The sequence below is a fragment of the Gobius niger genome, assembly GCF_951799975.1.
Source record: "Gobius niger genome assembly, chromosome: 16".
In the NCBI taxonomy this organism is placed as follows: domain Eukaryota; kingdom Metazoa; phylum Chordata; class Actinopteri; order Gobiiformes; family Gobiidae; genus Gobius; species Gobius niger.
Genome location: NC_136867.1, coordinates 19,677,966 through 19,703,480, shown reverse-complemented (window position 1 = coordinate 19,703,480; position 25,515 = coordinate 19,677,966). Strand labels below are relative to the sequence as shown.

At 40.9% G+C, this 25,515-nt stretch overlaps 1 protein-coding gene across 1 annotated transcript; it reads left to right on the top strand.

Annotated features, from left to right (window-relative positions):
- The first annotated feature begins 2,790 nt into the window (after positions 1 to 2,790).
- Positions 2,791 to 24,622, top strand: slc7a14a (solute carrier family 7 member 14a). Its single transcript, XM_079573462.1, has 10 exons — positions 2,791 to 2,912; positions 13,768 to 14,248; positions 15,375 to 15,611; positions 17,074 to 17,291; positions 17,432 to 17,578; positions 18,984 to 19,192; positions 19,388 to 19,535; positions 19,969 to 20,464; positions 20,554 to 20,790; positions 23,083 to 24,622. The coding sequence occupies exons 2-10, from the start codon at positions 13,942 to 13,944 to the stop codon at positions 23,361 to 23,363; spliced, it is 2,280 nt and encodes a 759-aa protein (XP_079429588.1). The 5' UTR covers positions 2,791 to 2,912; positions 13,768 to 13,941; the 3' UTR covers positions 23,364 to 24,622.
- The last annotated feature ends 893 nt before the right edge of the window (positions 24,623 to 25,515 follow it).

The window sequence follows — 25,515 nt, the reverse complement described above, 5'->3', positions numbered from 1 at the left end:
GGCAATGCTATGGGAAAAAAAAGTGTCTAAAGTGACAACAACACAGCAACAACGCATGGAAAAAGATCAGTTTAGATGAATTTAGAAGGTCTTAGCTTTCAAATGGGCGTTTCTCTGGTCTATAGGCTGTAAGCTCCAGTCGAGAAGCTTTTAGGTTTGGGTAAGGCTAATCTGGACAAGGGGTTCAGAGGTTAACATTGGAGATATAGACCTGCATATCTGCCATTTTGCTCAAGTGGACACAGTGGAAAGTGACCGAACAAGCTCACGTTAAGCCCTACAAGTCGCCAAGGCTCTCTATTGGAGAACGATTTCTCATAAGCAACTGTGCAGCACATGCCTCCACCAAGACGCAGAACAATTATTTAGTTTGACTTCACAATAACGCTGTGTGGTTAATGCTCTTTGTTGCAAATGAACATCATAGCCTTTCATGCTTTATTCATGCCGTAGCCTATAAAACTGATCTACTGTCGGCATCCTCTCCCAGTGTTGTAGTGTATGTGATACAATGCACAGGGAATGTGCAGAGCCTACAAATGGATAAATATGCAGCAGCATCCTTGTCACTTCTACATGGTAATGGACTGATGGAGCACCAAGTCTAAGAGAATGATTTTGTGTATTATTGAGCCCACGTCTCAATGCGCAGAGCAGTGAGAGCACACACACACACACACACACACACACACACACACACACACACACACACACACACACACACACACACACACACACACACACACACACACACACACACACACACACACACACACACACACACACACACACACACACACACACAATCTGCACTCATTAAAGCATATTATATTTTCATACCCTGACTTCTTATTATGTGGATTGAAGTGATGAAGACAGTGCATACAGTAAATCTATTTGCTTTCCAATAATGGTTCGATCTTTTGGAGTGAGAGAATGCCTCTATGGACTAATGTGTTTGTGATTGTATAGTGATTTGCTGCATGTCTCTCTGCGACAGCTTCACAGACTATTGATCTTTTTTTTTTAACTGTAAAGCCATTACGGAGAGATTGTTAAGGGAAAGCACTCAGCCTTTATAGACTTTGATGTTCGGCCCATGATTCCTATTAGTTAAATGAGAGTGGAAATCACAACCGCGCTACATCAGTTGAATCTAAACAATATGGAGTCATCGATTAAAGCTTGTAAGTAAGCTTCTAAGTGCAATCTAAAATGTGTCTTGTCCCATGTTACACACACAAACTACACCTTTTAAATCACGTGCTTACAGTTCTCTTTCCAATGATTTGTAAGTGCTTGATTGAAAAAAAAAGAAAAAAAAAAAGCCTCTTAGCCTATTTATTATCTATGTATTAACAAAAAGCCTTTTAAGTGGAAAAAAAAACATATTACGTACGGTTTGACTGGCAGCAAGTCAGTCTCAACTTGAATGCATTTTTATTGCTAACTAAGACCTACGAAAGTGATCCTAACTTTTTTGTCACGTCGTCACCGCGTTTTGGTCACGTTTCTGTGGTGTCTTTGTCACGTTTTTGTCGCTTTTTAATTGCTTTTTTTGTTGTGTTCTCAGTACGTTTTTGACGCTTTTTAATTGTTTTTTTTTGTTGTGTTCTCAGTACGTTTTTGACGCTTTTTTTGGTCACATTTTTGTTGCGTTTTCATCCTCGTGTCTGACGATATTTTGATTATTTATTTTTTTTCTGAGAAGCTTTTAAATTTGGAGAAAGCCGAACTGGAGAAAATGTGCTCGTTTCAGGCAGGGGTTAAGGGGTTAATTGTTTAAAATGTTGGTTTAATGTTTGTCCCTGGGTTCTCTGTCCACTGTGTTGACCTAAGTGGCTGTCCCTTTAAGTAAGCTCCGCCCACTTCTCCTTGACTCTAGCTTCTGATGTGATGTCACACCAGTGGAGGGAAATTCAATTGTGGTAAAGGTTCTTACTTTTTATGTGTCAAAAATTTAATTTTAGCTATTTTATGAAGTAGATTTAGTGTGGTCAATCTTATGGTGTCCACTGTGTTGACCCTGTTTTGTTCAGAAAACAATCAATTTATATATTTTTTAAGTGGTCTTGGGTAAAAATGTACATTTCTCATCAGCTATCAAAATCGTGTTAGCTATAATGCTGATACAAGCTAGAGTAATAGCCATTTTTGTTGTAAAATGTCCACCGTGTTAGTGTCCACTGTGTTGACTTATTTGGATAACATAGTCCACCGTGTTGACCTTTGTTCACCTTGTTGAGTTGATGTTTTTTGTTATCATTTTATTAAAATTACATGTATCATACATGTTTGGTTATTGACATAAATGTATAGAGGTGTTGGATAATACATGCAACAATTTGTGTGAATTTTGCTTTGTCCTGGATGTTTTAAGAAATAACAAAACCAAATACTTCTGTGGTTAACACAGTGGACATCTTCCTAGCGACACTGTGACAAGTATATGAGTTTTAAAACTTGTACAAAATATAAGATTTAGCATATTGAGCATGACCATTATGTTTTTCAGTAGGTACACAGTCTTGTTTTTAGGAGGAAATCTTTTTTTTTTAAGTTTATGACATCCAAAAGGCACCCTAAAAAGGCTAACAATTGAATATTACATTATGTTTATTTTATATTTATATTTCATTATAAGGATTTGCGTGAAGAAAAAGCGACCGACGCGGAAGAGGACACGAAAAAACAATGCAGTGCGCCGCGAGTCACGTGTCCTGCTACGTCCTTCTTGAATGATTTAACGCCTTTGCATCACCACCACCGCCTCCCTCCCTCCATCCCTCCCTCCCTCCATCCTGCTCCTCTGCGCTGGTGCACGCGCTGCCCTGAGATGCTGCTGCTGATGCTGGCGATGACCGACCGCAGCGTCCGACAACATGGGACCTCTCTAATCCCCCCGTTCCGCCGTGAGTGCCGTTTTTTCGTACACTTTCCACCCATCTCCCAAATGTTTCAACTTCAATCCAACTCCTCTCGCTTCCCCGCCATCACTTACTCACTCATCTGCTCCGCCCGTGTTTTTTTTGTTGTTTCTTTTTGTCCTCCTTTGTGCACGCTTTGCTCTGGGTCTGTGCTATGGCGCTGGGCACGCTGTGTGGTGGTGCCAGCGCACACATATTATAGCGAACAGTATTTGGCTTTCGAGGGCGTCAATGGGGGGGAGACGAAAACAAAAGCGACGCAGGCAGGCAGGCACACGGAGAGTTTTAGGGCGGGTGTTATCGCTACTCCCTCGGGACTGGAGGGCTGCAGTACGTGGAGAAGCCTGGGTGGGAGTGTGGGACGTTTCAGTGAACTGTTGTGCAGGTGTGATGCATGTACTGTATGGCAAAACCAGGAGATGGATTAGATAATGCAGCAGTGTGTATAGGCTACTCCTCTCTTGTATGTACATCTTAGGCATAAAGCTTAAACATTGTTCAATCATTTAGTTTAGAATTGATGGAGGGCATGGCGCTCTATTTAAAATGATTGTATGAAACCACATTTACCTTTTGAAAAGAGTGAGATCAATCCCCCTTTGCCACGTGGACGTCCCTGCCTCTGAAACACTGCCCTTTCTCCTTTCAAACTGCAACACACTACCTCTCTCTCTGCCTTTTGTCTATCTGTTTACCCATCTATTATAGCAATATGACATCATGGTGAAATTGTTGCCTGTTTCGTGAGAGTCTCCGTGAGCACAACGGCGCCCCAGACATCGGAAAAGCCTTTATATCTGTGGATCTGGGCTAATCCCTAATGACATGCTCCGATCTCGCTCACTCCACTCACTCGATCTGCCATAAGGTCCTGTCCCCTGGGCTTTGCTTTGGCTTTTTCCCTCCTTGTTTTATTCACTAGCTTATACTGAGAAGCGGTGGTGGTGGTGGTGGTGGTGGTGGTGACACACTAGCCCTGTCCGTGGTGCTGAAAACAGTCATCAGTCTCACATCGGGTAATAGGTTGATGGCTGGCAGCGCTCAACAGGTGCCAATTGTGAGTATTGCAATTTATGTCTATTGCTGTAACAGGCTTTTGGAAGGGAAATTGCGTCTTTACCGGAGAGAGTAAAGGTCGATTGTTGTTTAAATTTCATTTTTACAGAATCAGAAATACCCTTTTTTCAATAATCACTTGGCTTTTCTTCCCATCAACACATCAAAATCCATTTGCGCATACATATGATCTATATCTGTATCTGTTGTAATGTTATTTACAGTCTGTCTGACTAAAGTGCTATTCCAGGTGATCCTCCTGGCCCTCTAACCAGCAGATCAGGCTGGATTTTCGAATATTAGAGGAGTAAAAAGGAAACAAAACAAGTATGCCTTCTTAGCTGTAAGATAAGGCAGGGCTCGCAATGCCCATGAGAGTAAACGCGATTGGGCGCAGACCTTGGGAGAAGCTATGAAACGTAACGAGAGAAAACCGTGAAAACAACACAACCGAATAAGAAAGATTACGTAACGGTGGTAACTCAGAGACTGCAGCCTGCCTCTCTGCATATCCTTCACGCTATCGAGTCTCCAGGCCTCTCATCCCCCAGCCCTGACTCATAAGGAAGGAGGACAATGCCGGGGTCAGCCACAGCAAAGGAGGCGCTGGTGATGGGGTGGTAAGATAAGGCAGGGTGAGAGGTGGTGATGGGAATGGCGGAGATTGGAGAAAGTGAGATCCCGGTGGCCTGCTGGTTTGGTAAAAGGGCACATGGAGATGATAGACTTTCGAAAATAAGGTGATAATTGGGTGGTGACCAGGCAGAGGGGAGGCTATACCGTTCTGCTACTGAGGTGAATATAGGGAATGCGTCAATGTAAAGTTGTGCTGATGCTAGTTTCATGAGGTGAGGATGGATTGAACAATGGCACAAGTGGTGATAGAGAAAAAAAGGTTTAGCTGGTGTGGTGAGAGAACGATGAGGGTGCTTCTATTCGCATTTGTTTTGTTCTTTCTTAAAATATTCAAGAAGCAACTGCATTTTACAGTACAGTAAGGTCATACATTGCAATCAACATATTGCATTTCTGCGTTCTGAAAAAGGGCTTGGGGGGGATTTTCTAAATTGCTGACCAAAGAAGCCCATTCATAAATATTTAACTTGTGAGCTGTAGTGTGTTTAATGGTTGACCCACAGAGGCTGCACCGCCCACCATTTGAAATTGCATTTTTAAAGACACAGTGCCGCAGAGCCTGCATCTAACCTGGAATACTGTAACTAAACCAGGCAGAGAAAAGGCAAAAATGCTTATTATGATTGCAAAATGTTATACTGAGCTTGAAAGAGCTTGCAGACAACAGTTATGGAACAGATACAGTGCAAATACATTGAGAAATTGTCATAGAAAAGTTGAAAGCCTATGTCATGAAAGGCTAATGTCCACTACTTCAAACAATCCGTTGTAGAAGTTCATAACCCTTCAATTCAATCACTGTTTATGTAAAAATATGTACTCAAACTTCCCACCTTGTGTTGTCTGTAGCTCTTTGAATGCTACACAGGCTTTGAACGGTTGACAAGGGTTCCTGCATCAATAGTGAAACGTAATACCAACGTAATACACTGCTGCCAATTATTCCATCTCCAAAGCCTGTTCATACGCACATGTTCGCAGCATATTTCCCATCGATGTATATTGAAGGTTAGACGAATTGCCCCGTCACTTTATAGGTCAGCTTTCTTTCAATCTACACTGGTCATAACAAAACAGGCTCAGACCGGCAGCATTTTGAATAGGCCTTCACCTTTTACTGAGTGCGATGTGGCTCAGCGCTGACGTCAATGAAACAAGCTTAAAGGCCAATAGAGTCTGTCATGCATTTTAATGTCTGTCCATTGTCTTGATTAGTTAACATTGATTTCTGTGCATCCATGCTTGTGTGAAAGCATCTATCTGAATTTTGGTTTAATTATATTAGCAGTGATTTGGCTGCACCATCCACTTTATTATAAGCAGTGGTGCATACTCGACTGTTCAACCGAATGGCAACAATAAATAAGTCAATGATATAGTATATAGTCAGGGACCCAAACTCTCAAAACTGTGTTGAACCTGAAATGGTCTGCTATATGTTTTATTTGTGTTTTTTCTGTTAACTTTGACCCTAAGGACCAATAATCGGAGGGTCTGCTCTGCTGGAAATATCGCGGAAAAAAATTGTGGCCATTTTAGTGTATGCACCCTGTATTTTTATCAGAAAAATGTGGCAAATTAGGCAGGATTTTCCCAAGTTTACAAATGCAAAAAAGGATGAGGTTGTTGTAGGGCTGCTCGATTATGGAAAAAATAATGATTCTTTTAGTCATAATTGAAATCACGATTATTCAAACGATTATTTCTTGCCTCTTTATTTTATTTATATATTTATTAATTTAAAAAAAACTATGCTGAATGTTTTCTGTTTTCTGAACAGTCTTAAAAGTACAAATGATTTCAAGTTTGCCTCGATTAAGGTCTCTGTTTCACACCTGCCCCCTGCTGGCCAGCCCTCACACCTGCGCAAGTAAACTGAGCAGCGCGGCCCGATGACATCATCACACAGCGCTGTTTGTTTTTATGTCAGGCAAAAGCATGAGCCATGGTACGTGAAATGCGAAGGGAAAATAATCCCAGCCCCATGAAATAGTGCATGTCTTTTTTTCCGATTATGCTAATTTTGTAATTGTTTAGTGTAATAATTGAAATTGTAATCGAATTTCGATTAATTGCACAGCCCTAGGTTGTTGTACGTAGCTGTGGTGATCCCCAATAGTTGATTGATGACAAACCTTGTGATACTAAACAACAAAATACTTGATCAATACTTTGAGCAGATAGAATTACCAATATACTACGTGTAGCCAGAAATAGTATGTACTGTGTGGGATCAGCCTGTGACCAGCATAAATATTGCACGCTGACAGCCTGTCTTACTGCCCCGCGTGTGGTCCCAGACACTTAGTTTGTGTGCTGAATAGATGATGCTATTGTTGTGAGAGGTTGACATGACCTTGTTGTCTTGTTGCGCACCAGGCCTCACGTGGAGATGTCATCGATACGGTTGGTTAGACACGCAGCCTGAGGGCGCAACACGGCTTTTTTTATTCATATTGTTGAAATGCTATCTCAAAATACTGTATTCAGCTTTACTGAGGAAGAATGACAAGCCTGGGTTGTCACTTTGTGAAGTGTGTTCCTAGTCTGCAATGGACTCAGCATCTCAGTATAAATCGCATAAAGGTTTTTTTTATTTGTATGAATGAAGAGCAAAGTAACTCGGTTATGTTGTACAATGTAGTGGACATGCAATAGTAGGAAAGAGTCCCTTTGTCTTAGTCCCTTTATTTCAAAACTGGTTTAGGCCATAGGATATAATCTCAATGATCACTCGCCGCACACGCCATCTATATTGTTTTGGTAGAGTGTCGTGACAGCTTCCACCTCTTGGGGGAATGAAGTCCCGCCTCTCGGTGCATGATTGGACCGATGTGGGTAAAATCGTGAAATGATAGGCTGCGAGGAGCTGTCCAGACGGTTCTTCTTTTGAACTGAAAGGAGGAGTGTGTGGCAGGCCAGGCAACCCTAATGGTGCGGATCAGTCTCCTCACTAATTCAATGTAAAGTTGTTTTGTAATTGTGAATAAATCAACAATATAATTGGCATTTGTTTGACCAATATTTGATTTCATCATCTGGCGACAGAAATACGTAGTATTTATTCGATATTTACAAAAGAATAAAACACAGTGCATCAGTTTGTTCCATGACAGCAGGATAATATGCCCTATAGCCATTTGAAGCATTGTTTCCTCTCAGTTCTGTCGGCCACTTTAAACGGCTCTGAAGAGATTACGGTTGTTGAAGTGATGAGTGGTGCTTTAACACAGTATTCCGCTGAAGGCAGGGAAACCTCACTGATGTCAACGCTCCAGTCATTTTCATCATTCATGTCTCTGTGGATAGACCGGTGAGTCATGTAAATGACAGCTTTTGTCAGATCTCAAACTGAGAGCAATTATTTCCATTGTATGCCTGTATAGTTTGTATGTGATACACTTGACATAATGCATACACAATACACATGTGATCTTCCACAGGTCCCTGTCTTCAGACTGTAAGGTCAAAGCTAGTCACCCAGGTATTATAACAAAACAAGGATTTGATTTATATAAAGCCAATGTACAAAGTAGTTGTTTTCCATCGACCTGTCCTTACACTCTGAGAGATGGACATGGACTGGAGGCTTAGTCACGCAGGGTTAGATACAAAGCTTCCCTCCTGACAGCTCACTTATCTGAGGAAGGAACACGCCGGGCTCCTTCATAATTACAATGACAGGGATTTCACTATTGATCCTCTGCCTCGAACACTGACAGAACAGAGGTGTGTTGTTTACAAGACGGATATTGGAAAAAGGCTTATTATTCATAATCATTGCTCACAGGAGAGATTAAGTTTTGCAAAATCATTAACCCGCACAGCATCCTCCTATCTCTCATCTGAGGCAGTAGCATTTGGGCAATTCCATCTCTCACAAATGTGCCTGCAATATTGAATAATTTACAACGTTTTGCCGCTGTAGTCTCTTTATTTTGGGCCCGACAAGAAGCTCAGAATAGCAGCGGCTTTTCAGATCGAAAACATGATGCATTGCAGCCTCTGAGTGGCATTCATCATCACAGCACTTGCCACTTACTGTGGAACTTGATACAAGGGGGTTACGAGCTAAACGCACAAAAATATGTTGTTGGAGCTAATGTTGAAGCGCAATATTTAAGTGTTGCGGTTGGGAATAGATTTGCAGTTTTTGTTCAGATTAATTTATGTATAATTTTATGTTTTGATTCAGGTCGCCATTTGTAACACGACACTATAGAGAAGATTTGAATCCATGAAAATCACTGCCGATCCGAAGATGGTTCGGTAAAAGAAAATTAAAAGAAAATATTTACATTTCTCAATACCTCTTTACATTGTGCCTTCTAAACGTAAGTGTATTATTGTGAGCAGCGTGCGCACCTGCTGCAGTCCTGTGTGTCTGTGTTTTGTTGATCTCCATTGTTTAAACAGGCGAGGCCGGGCAGGTGCTGGTTACTGTCAATAAAAGAAGAGGATATTAAAATGTAGCACATGTTTGGATTTGGATTTAGATCATGTTTTTGTCATGCGTTCGATTTCCAGGCCATAAAACAGACTCAGTTGCAGATCGGAGTGCCAGGCGGGTCTGATTGGGTCTGTGGATATGAATCAATGTTTGTGATTACAGTGAGTGAACAGTATCTGTGTTGTGCCCAGAGCAAAAGCAGTGCATGGTAAAAATAAATAAATAAAGTATTCAGGGTGGGGCCCTTCTATTTGGCAAATGCTGCCTGTGTCTGACAGTTTGCTGGTACCTTGAGTCTAAAAATGTACAATCGCGGTTAAAATCCGTCACCAGTTTTACGTATTTTATGTTGCAGACTTAAAGGAGCTACAGTATACCCGATTTTACTTCTAGAAATGGCATGAACATTATTTGATCCTCCTTTAGCATACTGCAAACTCAAATGCTTGTTGGGAAAACAGTGTGCATCAAATTATAAAACATTTCAATCAATTTCATGAACTTTCAGGCTATTTTTTTTTTTTTTAGCATTTTTGTGAACGTGACCCTGAAAAGTGACCCTGCAAGTTGTGAAATTTGCCAATAAACTTGTCTCTTGGATTTGGATTCTACAAAGATATTAGGAAAGTCACAAATGAGTTTGGACCACAACTACTTTTTGGATTCAGTGGCTTCCCCTTTCATTGTTGGCAATCAAAAAATCAGGTATAGGGCTTTTAAGGGTATAATTCGGAACCATCAGAGACAGAGACTTACAGTGTTTTGTTTTGGAATCTACTGCTTTTTGTCTTTTAAACAAACTCCATCTGAAGTACCTACTACACATGAATATACAGCGCCCCCTGCTGCCACAGTTCAACACTGACACGTTTAGAAGCTTCATACACAGGATAGACCAGACATTTTTGAAAATATCATTCAAAAATAGCAGAAAAACCCACATCGGTCGACCTCTATTACATACATTTCTATGATTGAAACCTTTATTATTATAATACATGTTTAATTATAGACTATTTGAAAGATAAACATATAATAATAGATAATAATTATAATTATAACTTTTATTGGAAATGACAATATGATGTCCCTAATTTTTTACCCTTTTAAAAAAAAAGATCATAAAAATATATATGAATTGCAAATTATGTCATTGCTTATTTTATTTTTATTTAGATGAAAAAACAAATTCTTCGTTGTCAATCAAATATGTATTTCAAACATTGTTTTCAGGACTAAAGCCACACGGAGAAACCAAACACTGTGTGTCTATAAAATGGCCGGAATTGTCAGCAAAACAGATTTTTAGTTCCTTAGTAAATGCTATCTTTAATATTAACCTGTTACTTGCCGTCCACCCTGATCCGGGGGCTAGGGTTAGTGTTAGGAACGGAAAATGTGATGGAAGTCGTGTTTCTCTCACACAGATCTTCACATATTGTTAGAAACTAGAAGCTTTCAGATGAGAATGTAGGCTGTAAACTCTCCAGTCAATCGACTTTAAGATTGGGATGTGCAGAAACCTAAACCTAACTCTAACCCTAAGCTGGCAGATAGCAGGTTTATCAATAATAATCTGGAAATAACAAAAGGTGATCTGGGTTTAGTCTTGCTCTAATCTGGAATCAGCTCTTATATAGACCTGATTTCATCTGAAGTAACTGGTTTGCTTAATGCTTACTGTTACGGTATTCTCTGCCTGTATGAAAGGTGACATTTTTTAGATAAACTTTATTTTATCTCCAACAATTTCCTCAGAATATGATTTATTGTATTTCTGCTGCAATGTCAGTACAACTTGTCAAAATATTTAATCTAATCGAGCAAAGGAACTGCCTAGAATACTGTCAACAACGTCCATCAAACTGTCTGCAGAAACAGTACGGTAAAGTTAGCTCTCTAATACCTTTCCCAGATAAGTCCCTGATAACAAAATCTACTACAGCGCACCACCTCCGAGAATGAAAGGCAATTTAGTGGAAACATTTTGTGCCAAGAGGATTTCTCAGCTTTCATTTTGCCCCATCAAGACGAGAGCGCTCTCCAAAGTAACTGCTCCTTGAGGGGAACCTGCCATTATAATCACTTCAGTCCATTCACAAAACCAAACGATAAGAGCAAGTGACTGTGGTGGGGAATAGTTTTATTTCTGCTGAGTAGGATTTTAATCCAAGTAAACTCACCTTCCTTTACTGCCTTTGCTGTGGATTGAAATGAGTGCCAATGACCCTATCTCGCAACAGAGTATCCAAGAAATCCATCCCCTTGAAAGAAAATAATGAAATGTATTAGACTTAGTTTTAAAAGGTTAAAAAAAACACAAAAGTTTTCTGTGCCTCAAGGACACATTTCGCGTGAGTCGTGAAAATCAATCAACCATCAGGATGTTTTTCAATTTTGTTTGTCCCTCTGTGCATCGCATCTTAAAGCAGCACTTAAATGGACAAGGATGTGTGTGTTGCTTTAACTAGTTTATCGAATCACACTGATACAATTAAAATCCAAGGCACATTCTTACATTTTTCTGTCAGAACCAGCAACAGAATGAGATACTGTACTTTACTTTCCCCGTAGATGCACACTGTTGTTGTGTCCTTGGGCAAAACACTCGCCCCACTTTGCCTCCGGTGTCTCCATGCATTGGTGCATGAATGAGAGTGTGAATGGGTGTGAATGAGTGTCTATTTAGGTAGAAAAGTGCTATATAATGTGACCAGTTACCATTTTAACTTTTGATGGACACTATGACTATGGCTTTTTACTTGGGCTGGACGATGTGGCAAAAAAAAAAAAATCAGTATATATATTTTTTCTCTCATACTGATCGATTTTAATTTTCGAATAAACATACCGGTAAATACATGCAGCTGATTCTTGAACTTTGACAAATCTTTAATACAAACCTCAGCTTAAACAAAAACAAATGCTTTCCTCCTGTTTCATTTAACGCCAAAGTAGCGGCTCGGTGCAACATATCAAGTTACAATAAAGTGATATGACAAAGACCAAATAGCACAGAAACATAGCATATCCAGACACTATTTAGACACTAATACTGGTGCTCTGGTCTCTGCTCTGGTCTCAGCATTGGCTTCCTGTCACTCAAAGAATAGATTTTAAAATAGCTCTGCTGTGTACAATCTCTTCATGGTCAGGCACCGAAGTAAATAGCTGACATGTTACAGCCGTAGGAACCACCTCGGGCTCTGAGAACCTCAGGGAGGGGTCTTTTGACGGTTCCTAGAGTTATGACTAAACACGGTGAGGCTGTGTTTCAGTTTCATGCAGCAAAGGTCGGGAACTGTCTCTTTTCCGTAAGACAGGCCTCAACACAAGCATGGTTATTTACTGCAGCCTATGGCAATTGAACTTATTTGAACTAATTTTAATATATACATATATATATATATATATATATATATAGTATAAATAATATATGTATTTTGTAATGTAATTATATTGATTGATTTGTTTTTAATGTATTTTTTTGTGTTTGGAATTGCTGTGAGGCACATTGACTTGTCTTTGACATGAAATATGCTGTACAAATGAACTTGCCTTACCTTACTTTGATTATTTGCTATTACTTGCCAATTATGTATCACACCTTGAGGAAGAAATTCATTTTGTTTACATTGCCATCATTCAGTGTCATTACATCATGCCTCATCGACGTAGCTATAGGACTCATCTACATTGATACAACATTAGTACATACACAGCTGGTCATGGTCCTGTCATTTTCAATAATGTTTATATATTTTGCTGTGTACTTTGGGTTGTAGGGGCAGATAAAGGCAGTCATCTTTTGAATGTATCTAGTGTTTGATTAGGTTTAAAGTACACACAGTTGTGTGCTTTCATTATGCAGAGTTGAATTGCGTAAAGAGCAAGGCCATACTACAATGAGACTATAATAGCTGTCCATTCAACAGCATCTCTCCCCCACAGGATTGTATGACACCGCTGTATAAAGTGGATGTAGCCTCTCTTGTTACGCCATGCACTTTAGTTTTATTTTATTATCCTTTTATTCTTTCAGGGATGCATGATGATAATGACATTTTCAGGAAAGGAAGAAATAGTTTGGATTCAGAACTTGAGTTGAGAGAGCAGCTGAGTTTCTTGTCTTTTGTCAACACTTTATACTTCCTATACAATAGAGTCTATTGGACAAGTTTAGAGTAGCTTTTTAGAAAAAAGATGGATGGAACCAATAACAGGATGCGGTAACCCCCTCTCTACATGATCAGTAAATCCAGCCTGCTGCTAAAAGACCATTAGTCGATGACAAAGCCTCTGGAGAGAGGCAAAACATCCACCACACTAAATCAACCAGCACAGACAACGGATTAAGAACCTTTGTCTATTTTCAGTGCAGTATTTGAGAACTGTTAAAACTGTTTCCTCACACCCCTGTATTTAATTATTGCTGTAGGACATGCACACAGCAGGATAATCCCATAATGCACTGGGCAGTCTCCTTTACGTCTCTCACCCGCCCTCACACAGAGACTCACAATAGAGAGGGATCCTTGGACGTTATAATGACTTTGGCTGCTATGGAAACGGGTCTAATTAGGTGCTTCCTCATTCGAGTACAGTCCCATTGAGGATCATTGTGTCAAACATCTTCACCAGTGTGTATCGAACATGAATGGAGTTGCAAGGATAAAATGTTCCATGTTTGTTTTGCAGATGACTTACTTCTTTCCTGGAAAAAGTGAACAAACGTCACGCTGAAGCCGGATGCAGACGTAGTGAATTTGAGCCTCTATTTGGATAATAATTTCTTCCAAGCGTCTAAGGAAAGCCCGTATCATCTTATACTATCTGTGGAAGCCTTTTCAGTGCCCTTGACATTTTTCCAAAATGAGCGGTCTGGTCGGGAAACTGAACCCCCGCCGGATACAATGGGGCTCGACTTGGAACACTTTCACGTCCCGGATTCTGCGGACCAAGCCGGTGGAGTCCATGTTGGATTCCAGCATGACGGGCACGGGGGCTCACGGGACGAAGCTGGCACGGGTGCTGTCCACGGTGGACTTGGTGTCCTTGGGTGTGGGCAGCTGTGTGGGCACCGGGATGTACGTGGTGTCCGGGCTGGTCGCCAAGGAGATGGCCGGTCCTGGAGTCATAGTGTCCTTTATAATCGCAGCTGTGGCCTCCATACTGTCGGGTAAGAATGAGATAATATGTAAAACTGTGTTGTTGTCTTCATTTTATATGACAACCATAAATACGTAACATAATACGGAGGGTTTGGCAATCTTATACTACTGTAGAATCATACACTGCCTGACCCACAACTTGCTGCAAAATAAATGCTAATATTTGGTTGGACCGCCTTCAGCTTTGATTACATCACACATTTGCTGTACCGTTGTTTCAGTAAGTTTCTGCAGTGTCAAAAGTCATTTTGTCATTTTTCACCAAGATTTTCTATTGATGATGGGGGAGTGTGAGCGCTGCACAAAGCCTTCACCAGCACATCCCAAAGATTCTGCGCTCCGGGGTGGCTGATAACTATGTGTAAATGCTGTCTCCCTCAAGCACTCTTTCACAATGAGAGCCCGATGAATCCTGGCATTTTCATCTTGGAATATGCCCGTGCCATGAGGGAATTCATTGATGGAATAACCTGATTATTCAGGATGTTGAGCGGGTCTCATTCTTTTGGCAGTTTTTGTTAATGAACAAACCTCACCAACTGCAGCAACCACATATTATTTAGTTACAGTAGGTCAAATCCAGGTGGCAACTTTTTTCTTTGGTCAGGCAGTGTATATTTCTTGTATTGGTCAATTAGACAGATATAAAAAAAAAAAAGAAATTCATTAACTGTTTAAATTTGAGGTTGTTTTTTTTACAATATTGGCAGATATCTCCGGAATCGAAAGGGACAGAAACTTTCTGTTTTTTGCATTTGAAAGAGCACAGTCAGAGCTTTAACATGAGCTCTTAAGGCTGAGATCAAACCCTGCTCTGCATAAGTCGGAAAGCAATGTTATTATTCCTTCAAATTATGCCACTGAAATCCCCTCTTCTCTGCAAATGTTTCCAAAGTACTGATGCTACTCAAGCAATCCCACACGCCCTCTTTGTTCAATACCCATTAGCCTTGCCATGGCTAATGGGTAGAATAATAAATAATATTTATTATTATGCACTCGTACTGTATGCTGTCAGAGTGAAGACATTATACAAGAGGGGAAATATTAGAAAGGTCACTCATCCTAATAATGCCTCTATCAATTACCAACACAAAGCCTGTTATTCAAAACATCTCTGTGTCTCTTGTGTAGGAGTGTGTTATGCAGAGTTTGGCGTCCGCGTGCCTAAGACCACGGGCTCAGCCTACACCTACAGCTACGTGACGGTGGGCGAGTGCGTGGCCTTCTTCATCGGCTGGAACCTGATTCTGGAGTATCTGATTGGCACAGCGGCGGGGGCGTCGGCACTCAGCAGCATGGCCGATTCGCTGGCCAACCACAGCATCAGCAACTTCATGATCTCGCACGTTGGAACGCTCCACGGCCTAGGTGAGTACGTGGGGTGTTGGGGATAACAGGCTAACGTGCAACGCTAACTGTGGCTTTAGCAGTATTTACAGCCAGGTTTGAGTGACAAAAAATATCTCCATCCAGTATTTACTCTCAAGGACAATTAATGAAAAAAAAAAACTTGCTATGACCCCTGCAGTGCCGCTTATGGCCTCTAGGGGCACGAGTTACTTAGTTCTGCTTTAATTGCACATGCGTATGTAGTAGGGCTGTACAATATGAGAAAAATATATATTCTGTAACTAAATGAACATAATAATGAATACAACTAAGCTTACGTTTAAGTTGCCATGCATTTCTATGTTGTTGAACTAAATAGTTATAAATCTCTAAAGTCAGATTGGAAGACCTCAGTGATTTTGCGAAAACAATTATGTGCAGTGGTATACACTAATGTGCAGCCCTTTAATGTATCAAGTTTAGAAATGCTACAAGGGCAAAAAATAATATAGATTTAATGTTGAATATACTGTGAGCAGCAATGAGATTTTGATTGGGATTTGAACAGATAGATGAATAGATTTTTGCAGTTTGAGCAGTTCTGGCACTGAATCCTGTGTTGAGAGATAGGACCCTCAAATATGAATATTAAAAACTTATTTTGGCTAAAACAGGTTGATTACACTGAGCAAACTGCTCGCCCTGGCAAAAGCAAGGGATCTGGCAACATTTTGGTGTTGCTTTTCCGGATTAAGCACTCAAGGAGTATTCCTTGCCCATTTGCTTCAGTTTGTGTATAATCAGGCACATTATTAACTAGATAATAGAATTAGGATGGCTGACAAGTCTGTAGAAATGGCGCTTTTTCAAATCCATTATGTACTTATAAATCAAACAACTCAAAACAACAATTCATTGTTGCAACGTTTACTAAAATGTCAGAATTCTTGCCAGAGTTCAGTCTACTTCACAACAACAGAACAAATCTATATGGTTATATTGCTACATAGCGGAGGGTCTAGTAAATATAACATGTCTATTCTACTGTGAGTAAATGGGAATCAACAAGTAAAGTAAAGTACAGTTGGTTTGAAAAAATCCTGGCATGTTTTGGAAGGTCACACAGCCCAGGTGGAAAGGCCTGATAGTGAGTTGTAATGCTATAGTTGACTTGTGCTGCAGCTGTATCTGTGTGACCACTCCCATCCAGCTCTTTCCTGACTGTCGCTGACAAAGCAAGGTCAGTCCACAGTGACCACATGATCAGCACCTCAACCAGCTGTTCACTGCACAATGGAAACTTATTGTGAGTCTTTCCCATGCCAGAGAAATACAGAGATGTGACTCATTATCTTTACTTCTTCAGATTATGAGATAATGTTGCAAAGTTTGACAGTTTGACCAAGACCAAACTGTCACCTGGTTCATGTCAATCCAGGTGATGATGCTGTTATTCCTGATTTGTCCCCTCTTCATGTAGAGTTGTGTGTTTTCTTTCCAGGTAAAGGTGAGCAGTCCTACCCTGATGTGATAGCTCTGCTCATCGCTCTCGTGGTGACTGTCATCGTGGCTCTGGGCGTCAAAAACTCAGTCGGCTTCAACAATGTCCTCAACGTCATCAACCTCATCGTGTGGGTCTTCATGATGATCGCTGGGCTGTTCTTCGTCAATGGAGAGAACTGGGAGGAGGGACGCTTCCTGCCTTTCGGATGGTCCGGGGTGTGTACAGTATAGGGATAATAAGAGCACACAGAGACAAATGTTTATAATGATCAGAAGACACTATATTTCCTAAATAAGTGCTAACTGCTACCAGAAAAAGTGATTGTGTGTGAGTGATTGTTTGTGCCTGGCTGCAGGTGATGCAAGGTGCAGCCACCTGTTTCTACGCCTTTATCGGATTTGACATTATCGCTACGACGGGTGAAGAGGCCAAGAGTCCCAACACCTCCATCCCCTACGCCATCACAGCATCACTCATCACCTGCCTCACCGCCTACGTGTCTGTAAGTCACATGAACGTAATCCAAAGAATTTAAAACAGCAGTAATGGCCAAGTAAAAAATAAAAAAAAAAGATTCCATATGACTCGAAGAAGAACCGATGGAGACAGCAGATGTTTTATACTGATATTGTGACCAGACGGAAACAGGGATTACAGTTGCCTGTAGTCCAAGGTTGCACCAGGATGGGCATCTGAGCCCATTACACAGCTGATGTAATGGGCTCACTTTACACAGCTGATGATGTTACTGCATTGTAGGAGACACACAGTAGGATAACCAAAGTAAAGAATTTGGATGAGCTTATAAATAGACACAATGCTTACCTAATCATTTACATTCTTTTTTCTGCAAAACTACTGCCACGACTTTGCATATTTGTTAAGAGAATGTAGAAAACAAAAACGCATATATCTAAATTTCTGAATTATCAAGACCTTTGCATTGCAGTGTGGGAGTCTCAGCAGCTTTGATCTCGACTTATTCAACTCACACAACCCACTTTGACACTTTTTATCCAGAAGGTTGTTGCTATGGCTACGGTGCAAAATCAGCCAATCGCAAGGCAGTACTTCTGGCACCTCCCGAAGATTGCATCAAGTTTGTTCTTTGAAATTCATCCCACTTTTGCCTCTCCTTCTAACTTTGTATCAAACATTGTGCGCACACACAGGAATGACCCAGTTCCACAATATTTCAGGAAATTTCCTGTGAAGTTGTATGTCGTGACTAAAAAGTGATTGAAACCTTTGAATAAGGAACTGAAATGTAAATATGTGGTATAATTTGACTGCAGCATTTTCAAAAAGTGTACAAAGATGTTTTAATATTATGAGTGAGTAATTATTATTTATATGGGGCTTTTCAAAGACAAAGGTCACAAAGGTCACTTAAAGGCAGAAAACATACACAACAGTGCACTGTCGTAAAATGCATTCTTCAGAGGGTGCAGTATATCATAGATTTACTTTGAATGGTCACAGTAAACTAGCTTTTCCCATAATGCCTGAAAGGTTGAAGTTCACCGGGATACATTTGTTTCTGTGGGTTGGTCTTTTATCTTTGCTCTTAGTGGCTATAATCTGTTTGGGCAAATCCCTCCCTATCGCGGGCCAGTCTCAGTGACAGATGGCCCTGCATGAATTCACACGTCAGCTTCACAAAACGCACACACACCCACCCACAGAAATAGGAAAACATGACTAACCAAACACTTTTTATGGAATTTGTCTGTAAAGGGTTCATCTCTGCTGACTTTAAGTTTTAACAATTAATTAAGGGTTAATTTTTTTGCTGTTTTCGTTTTTAAGTTGTCTTTTAGTTGTTCAAAAGTATATGGAAAATCCTGAAAACCATAATGTGTAAAATCATGTCACAAGTTACGCTCCCTTTGCCTTCTTGCGCCCAGGTTTCGGTGATCTTGACTCTGATGGTGCCGTACAATGAGATCGATGCAGACGCCCCTCTCATGGAGATGTTTGCGCTGCACGGCTGCATGTTCGCGAAGTACATCGTGGCGGTGGGGTCCATTGCCGGGCTCACTGTGTCCCTCCTCGGATCGCTGTTCCCAATGCCCAGGGTCATCTACGCCATGGCAGGGGACGGGCTCCTCTTTAAGTGAGGCTGATAGAAATTCATGCTTTGCAAAAACGGGTTGTTTCAAATATGAATACAAATTTGATTACTGTGTATGGTTCACAAATTGTTTCCATTCTTCCAGACTTGATAGCATTTGTAGTCCTTGTCTGTGTAAAGTCATATTAATACAGTGCCATTATTTTCCGACTTTCATTGATATTTTTTCCTGTGTAGGTTCCTTGCTAATGTGTCGTCATACACGGAGACGCCAGCTGTGGCCTGTGTGGTGTCAGGTGTCCTGGCAGCTCTGCTCTCTCTCCTGGTCAGCCTTCGAGACCTCATCGAGATGATGTCTATAGGAACTCTACTGGCCTACACTCTGGTAAGCCATGTTACACAATCTTTTTTTACATTTTTATATGCATTTTTCTCTTTGTTCATATGTTACACTGTGTGGGTCCCACATGGCTTTATGTTTTTGTAGATCATTTCCCCCCCCCCTTCTTCCTCTTCTTCTTCCTCCTCTTCTTCTTCATCTTCTTCCTTCTCTTCTTCTCACTCTTCCTCCTTCTCTTTCTCTTCTTCTTCCTCCTCCTCCAATATACTATAAATGAAGCTTCACATTTTCCTATCCTGATTGAATTCTTGTGACTGTGCGATAGGGTTCCGTTGTGTTACTATACAATATACAATATACAATATACAATATACAATATACAATATACAATATACAATATACAATATACAATATACAATATACAATATACAATATACAATATACAAAGACTCTAACAGAACTCTAATACATTCTGTAGGTGAGCCTCTGTGTGCTGCTGTTGCGGTACCAACCCGAGAGCGACATCCACGGCTTCGTCAACTTCCTGTCCGAGGAGCAGAACAAAAAACGTAAGGAAGGCGTTTTGGCCGAATGCGAAAAGGACGCCTGCTCTCCCACCAGTGAAGCGGACGAGTACGGGGGCCCCGCCACCAACACGTGCGGCGCCAAAAACCTGCCTTCCCTGGGCGACAACGAGATGCTGATCGGCAAACCGGATAAAAACGCTTACAACGCCAGCCACCCCAACTATGGCACTGTGGATATGACCACCGGGATCGAGTCGGAGGAGACGGAGACGGGAATGTCCAGGAGGCTGAAGAAGCTGATTGGACCACGCTACTACACCTTAAGGATCAGGCTGGGTTTGCCGGGGAAAATGGACAGACCGACTCCGAGCACCGGGAAAACTGTCACTATCTGTGTGCTGCTGCTGTTTATCTTCATATTCGTATTCTGTTCCTTCATCATTTTTGGTAAGTTCGTTCCTTCTTAATGGCAGTGATGTGCAAATGCTTCTCAACCACTGACCTGTCCTGTGCGTGCTCTTTTCTTTCTGTCACAGGAGCCAGCAGTATCGCCAATGGCAGCTGGTGGGCGTTGCTGCTTCTGATTTTGCTGGTGTTGTTCTTAGCCCTCCTCGTCATCATCATCCTGCAGCAGCCGGAGAACCCCAAGCGCCTGCCCTACATGGCGCCCTGTGTGCCCTTCGTCCCCGCCGCGGCCATGTTGGTCAACATCTACCTCATGCTCAAGCTCTCTGCCATCACCTGGATCCGCTTCTCCATCTGGTGTTTTGTGGGTAAGCATCGGACGACCCTCATTATTTATATGCAAAAACCATTACCGTTAAGCTGTTTACATAGATGATGAATTTAAATCATTTTAATACTCCCACTTGCATGCAGATACACAAAACTAATTAGCTCCATGACGGCTCTTTTCCTAATATGTATTCATACTTTTATATCTTCATTCATCATTTTAGAAAGGTCAACAACAAACTACATTAGTGGGTCAAGTCAAGTGCTTTTCAGTATATTTGCAATTCCCAAAGTCGTGAGTGCCATAAAACAAAAACAACAAAAATGTATAGAATTTGTAATGGTATTCCTCATACATTTGCATATAGAATACAAGTTAACAGCAACAATAGGCAGAATACTGATTATATAATTAAATTCATTTAAAGCAGAACTATGTAACTCATGCCCCTATAGAGGCCATAAGCGCCACTGCAGGTGTCATAGCTTGTTGTGTTTTTTTTTTACTCATTAATTGTCCGTGAGAGTAAAATACTACACTGACAGGAAAGACAAAGGGAGAGAGGGACATTGTGCATCCAATTACACAATAGAGATATTTTTTTTCACTCAAACTTGGCTGTAAATACTGTTTAAGTGGCGCTAGCCCGCAGCTAGCTTTGCCCGTAAGCCCGTAAGCTTCTTCTTCATGATTCTATTAGTGTGTATTGGTGGTTTTGACCCTGAGGCAGGGATTTTGCAAGTGTGGTTTTCTGGCCAGAGACACCAGGGGAAGATGCAATTAACACTTGTATTACTCCCAGAGGGACTACAACAAGGATTTATTGAGGTAAACAAGTTCTTAGTTCTTCTTTAAAATCAATTTCAGACTTCAGAAATGATTTATAGACAACCTTTAAAGCCTCCTTGCAGTACCTCTTAGGACCCCCAGGGGTCAGGGTGTTTTGCTTTTCAGATTTAAAAATACTGAGCAAATGAAGCATGACACAAATGGATACAGCATAACCAATGATACATCCAGCACTTGTTTAAAATCAGGTGTAGAATTACAGGAAACAAAAAGACTTACTTGTTATTCTACTCACAGTTTTCTTGAGAAGCAAAAATGAAATGTGGGTGAGTCTTTTACTGTAAATCGTATTGTTTGCATTGTAAAAGCTGCATAAAAATAGATTTTTTTTGTTTACCAGCTGTGAGTCTGTTATGAGAGGGCTGAAAACACACTGTTACATAAGAATGGAGCGATAGCATCTCCATTAATAGGCAGCAGATGTGTGATGTTGTGTCTGAAAACAGTGATTCAGCTTCTTCATCCTCAGACTCGGGGTGTGATGTATTTGAAGCAGCGTGACTCTTTGTAGGTTTGTTTTTAGGAGAAAGAATGGGGATGTCTCACGGGCTTTCATTTCCTGTTGTAGATATATACTGTGTACTGGATGTGTATTTTGGGCTGAGTCCTTCAAAGGTGCATCATGCGATGGTACATAGAGTCATCCACATCATCGGCTCCATGCTAAGAGTCAAACCTGATTCCTGGGAAACAGTAGTGTCACCAGCAATAGTTTATGTGGTAGTGCTAGAAGCTAGGATGAGGCTATGTCAGGAAGTAGGGCACAAGTATAACTGTACAATTAATCAAATAATTAAATTTGCAATTGTTGTTGTAAGCTTTGTATGCAATGGAGAACGCCTGTACAACTGAAAGCTTACACAAAGATAAACTCTCAATATTAATGGTTGCAATTGCAATTGCAATTACAATGAAAAACAAAAACAATGTGCAGCCTTATCAGGAAGGCAACATTATTTCTGGCATTTTACAAAAATAAATATGCTATTATCTCTTCATCTCTAATGATAACTGACTACAGATAAAAGTTCTCTTTTCTTCTTAATGATAAATCATCTAATAGCTGTTACTATTGATGGACTTGATTATAAAATCTTTATTTACGAAAACATTGCACTTGTTTTTATCACACTGATAAAGTGCCTTCATAAAATAAATTGAAATTTTAGGATTGTGGCAAGTCTCAATTCTGAATTGGGTTTATTTGCAATATGATTTGTCTCTATATGAAATTACCTTTGTTGAAAACTGCAGTATGAATAACACATGTAATTGTCCATGTGATTCCATATACATTTTATATATGGAATCACATGGACAATTAATTTTGCTATTCATACTGCAGTTTTCAACACAGGGACTCTACACAAGCGTGTTGTTTATATTATAAATCTCCACCAGATGTCACCCACTCCACACAGTGTTCTTTGTTGTTGTTCCTTATAATTAATGACCCCATCTCTGTCCTGCTTTCTAACAGGGATCCTCATCTACTTTGGCTACGGCATGTGGCACAGCACTCTGGAGATCACGGCCCGGGAGAACGAAGCACATGCCTCCACCTACCAGCGCTACGACCAGGGGGTGGACGAGGGCTTCTGCGGCTTCGAGGACGACTTCTACCCTCCCACCGGAGACTCGTGGGACGGGTCGAAGGGGGGGCAGGGGACCGAGCCCAAACCCCAAAGTGACGGGACAAAAGCTGGGGGCAGGACCGATGCAAATCATGGCCTCGCAGAAGAAGACCCCATGGATTTCTGAATGAACTGTGTCTTTGCTGAATGTACTGCCTTGTCTGCTGCCAGCGGGACGGAGGGGACTGTGTTATACATGAGTGTGTATGTATGAGTGGTGGTCTAAGCATGCATGCATGGATGTTGTTGTTTGTGTCTTCAAATGAGTATGGAGGACCAAAAATGACGGAAATAAAAAAAATATATATATATACTCTCAATAAAAATTCAATCCTCTGTTTCTTTCATAATTGAAGATGTATTGACAAACATTTGAGCATTTCCAACTATTATATTTTTTGTGTGCCACACCAATTCAGCAAACTTCTTTCATATTTGGTCCTCCATTCTGGGCTGGATGGTTTCCCAGCAGCAGTAGTTTCTTCTTTCACTGAACTCTCTTTGCTACTGTACGGTTCCCGCTCGTGTCAAAAAGTCAAGGCCGTGTTTTTGTCACTTGTTACTCACCTACCGACGTCCCACGCAAAAAAACACCGGCCAGAAAGGGAAGCAAGAGATAAAGAAGTATGTTTGCCTGACCAAAAGTATGTGAAGAAACCGGGTTGGCCCCAGGAGTTCACAAACTAGGAGAAGTTGTTGAGTGGGAGAACATTTGAATCAGCATTTTCTTTTCCTGTTGAAGTGAACAGGAACAAGTAAAATATTTCCTTTGTAGCCTGTTCGCACTGTATTAACCTATCATTATAAAACTACAACTCATGCTTTACATCCTACGTTTATATGCTAACCATCCAGCCCAGACGAATGGGGAAAGCGTGTTCGTGTTCTGTGTTACAAATTGTTCTTGGACTTTGCTTGCGATAGTGCCTTCATCCACTGTATGTGAGTCAGTGTTTTATATGTAAGAATGTACCCATAACCATACACCCGATGGCCTGTGTGGTATCTTCGTTTTATTGCCCCCTGTTTTCCCAGCATGCACTTCACACCAGTCAACCACTGTACAACGCCAAATCTCGCACTCGTTTTTTTGCGTCAGCCAATTTCAGTGTCGCGTTTTTTCCAAAGGGGATCTATTCAACCTTCTCGGCCTTTGTCAGTTCTTTAGCTCTAAGTCACCAGCAATGGCTTTAAAGGCTTAGATTTTTCTCTTTCCGAGTGTAGCTTCTTTTACACCGATCACGCATAACATTCTGGCCACTGACAACGCAGAGAGGAAACAAAGCTCATGTGATGGAAGCAGTGAAGTGCCCAAGGATTTGAATAGAGAGATAATGTTCATGTAACAGCCTAAACGACCCATAATTTAAAGCCGCACTCTGGAACTTTTCATACATACAAGGATGTTTTTTATTTTTTATTTCTAGGACCAATATTTTTTTTTGATTCATTCCGATTGATTAGGCTAATTACATATGGAGTAAAAATATACAATTTTATCAAATAAACTAATCGCCCTTTACTTTATCACAGGCACTTTTTCAGCTTCCTTTTCCCCCAATATTTTTAATCGAGCGCCACTGCTATTTATTTCATTCCTGCTGTTTTTTATTGGTGAAAACAACAAAAGCCTCTTGACCGACATGACTTGTGTCGACATCACCGGCTCGTCTCCATGGCGATGCCGCTGCTTTTCTTACAATACAGGTAGCCCAACAATAGGTTAAAATACATTTGTCCTATTTCAAATACTTTATTTTATACCTAGCCTGGAAAGTTCCGCAGTGTGGCTTTAATATTGAGGTGGTGGACAGGTCACAATCCTATGGTAAAATTTGGTCAAATAGTGGATGCGCTGACATGGTTTATTACTATGTCTTCTCCCTCAGCGCAAATGAACTAATATTCCGGTATATTCCAGTGGAGGTGGTCATAATGTTATGCCTCATCAGTGCAAAGCTTTTAAACCTGTTGTCCTTTCAAATGTTTTTAATGCATGCATGTTTGTATGTATGCTAAGTGCACTATTGTTCTGAAGTATTGTGAAAGTCAATCAGTCAGCCCGTGTCAACTGCCAGGTTTATTGTGAATTCACATGAAAAGAATGTATGCGCTCATGGCGTTTGTCGAATGAGCAGAAATAGCAGAAATTGTGGTGGCTACATACATTTTTTTGTTTCCATGGGCTGTGTGTGCGTTCCAACTTGTCCCCTGTTGCTGCACCGGTTCCTGCCAGGGAAGCCTTACGTCGAATGCACTAAATCTAAAGATGCCACGCT

Excerpts from the sequence above, each read along its gene's own strand:
- slc7a14a (XM_079573462.1), top strand. The coding sequence starts at position 13,942 with ATGAGCGGTCTGGTCGGGAAACTGAACCCCCGCCGGATACAATGGGGC. Across the intron at positions 19,193-19,387 it reads GGGGACGGGCTCCTCTTTAA|GTTCCTTGCTAATGTGTCGT; the intron begins GTGAGGCTGATA and ends TTTCCTGTGTAG. Across the intron at positions 19,536-19,968 it reads CTCTACTGGCCTACACTCTG|GTGAGCCTCTGTGTGCTGCT; the intron begins GTAAGCCATGTT and ends TACATTCTGTAG.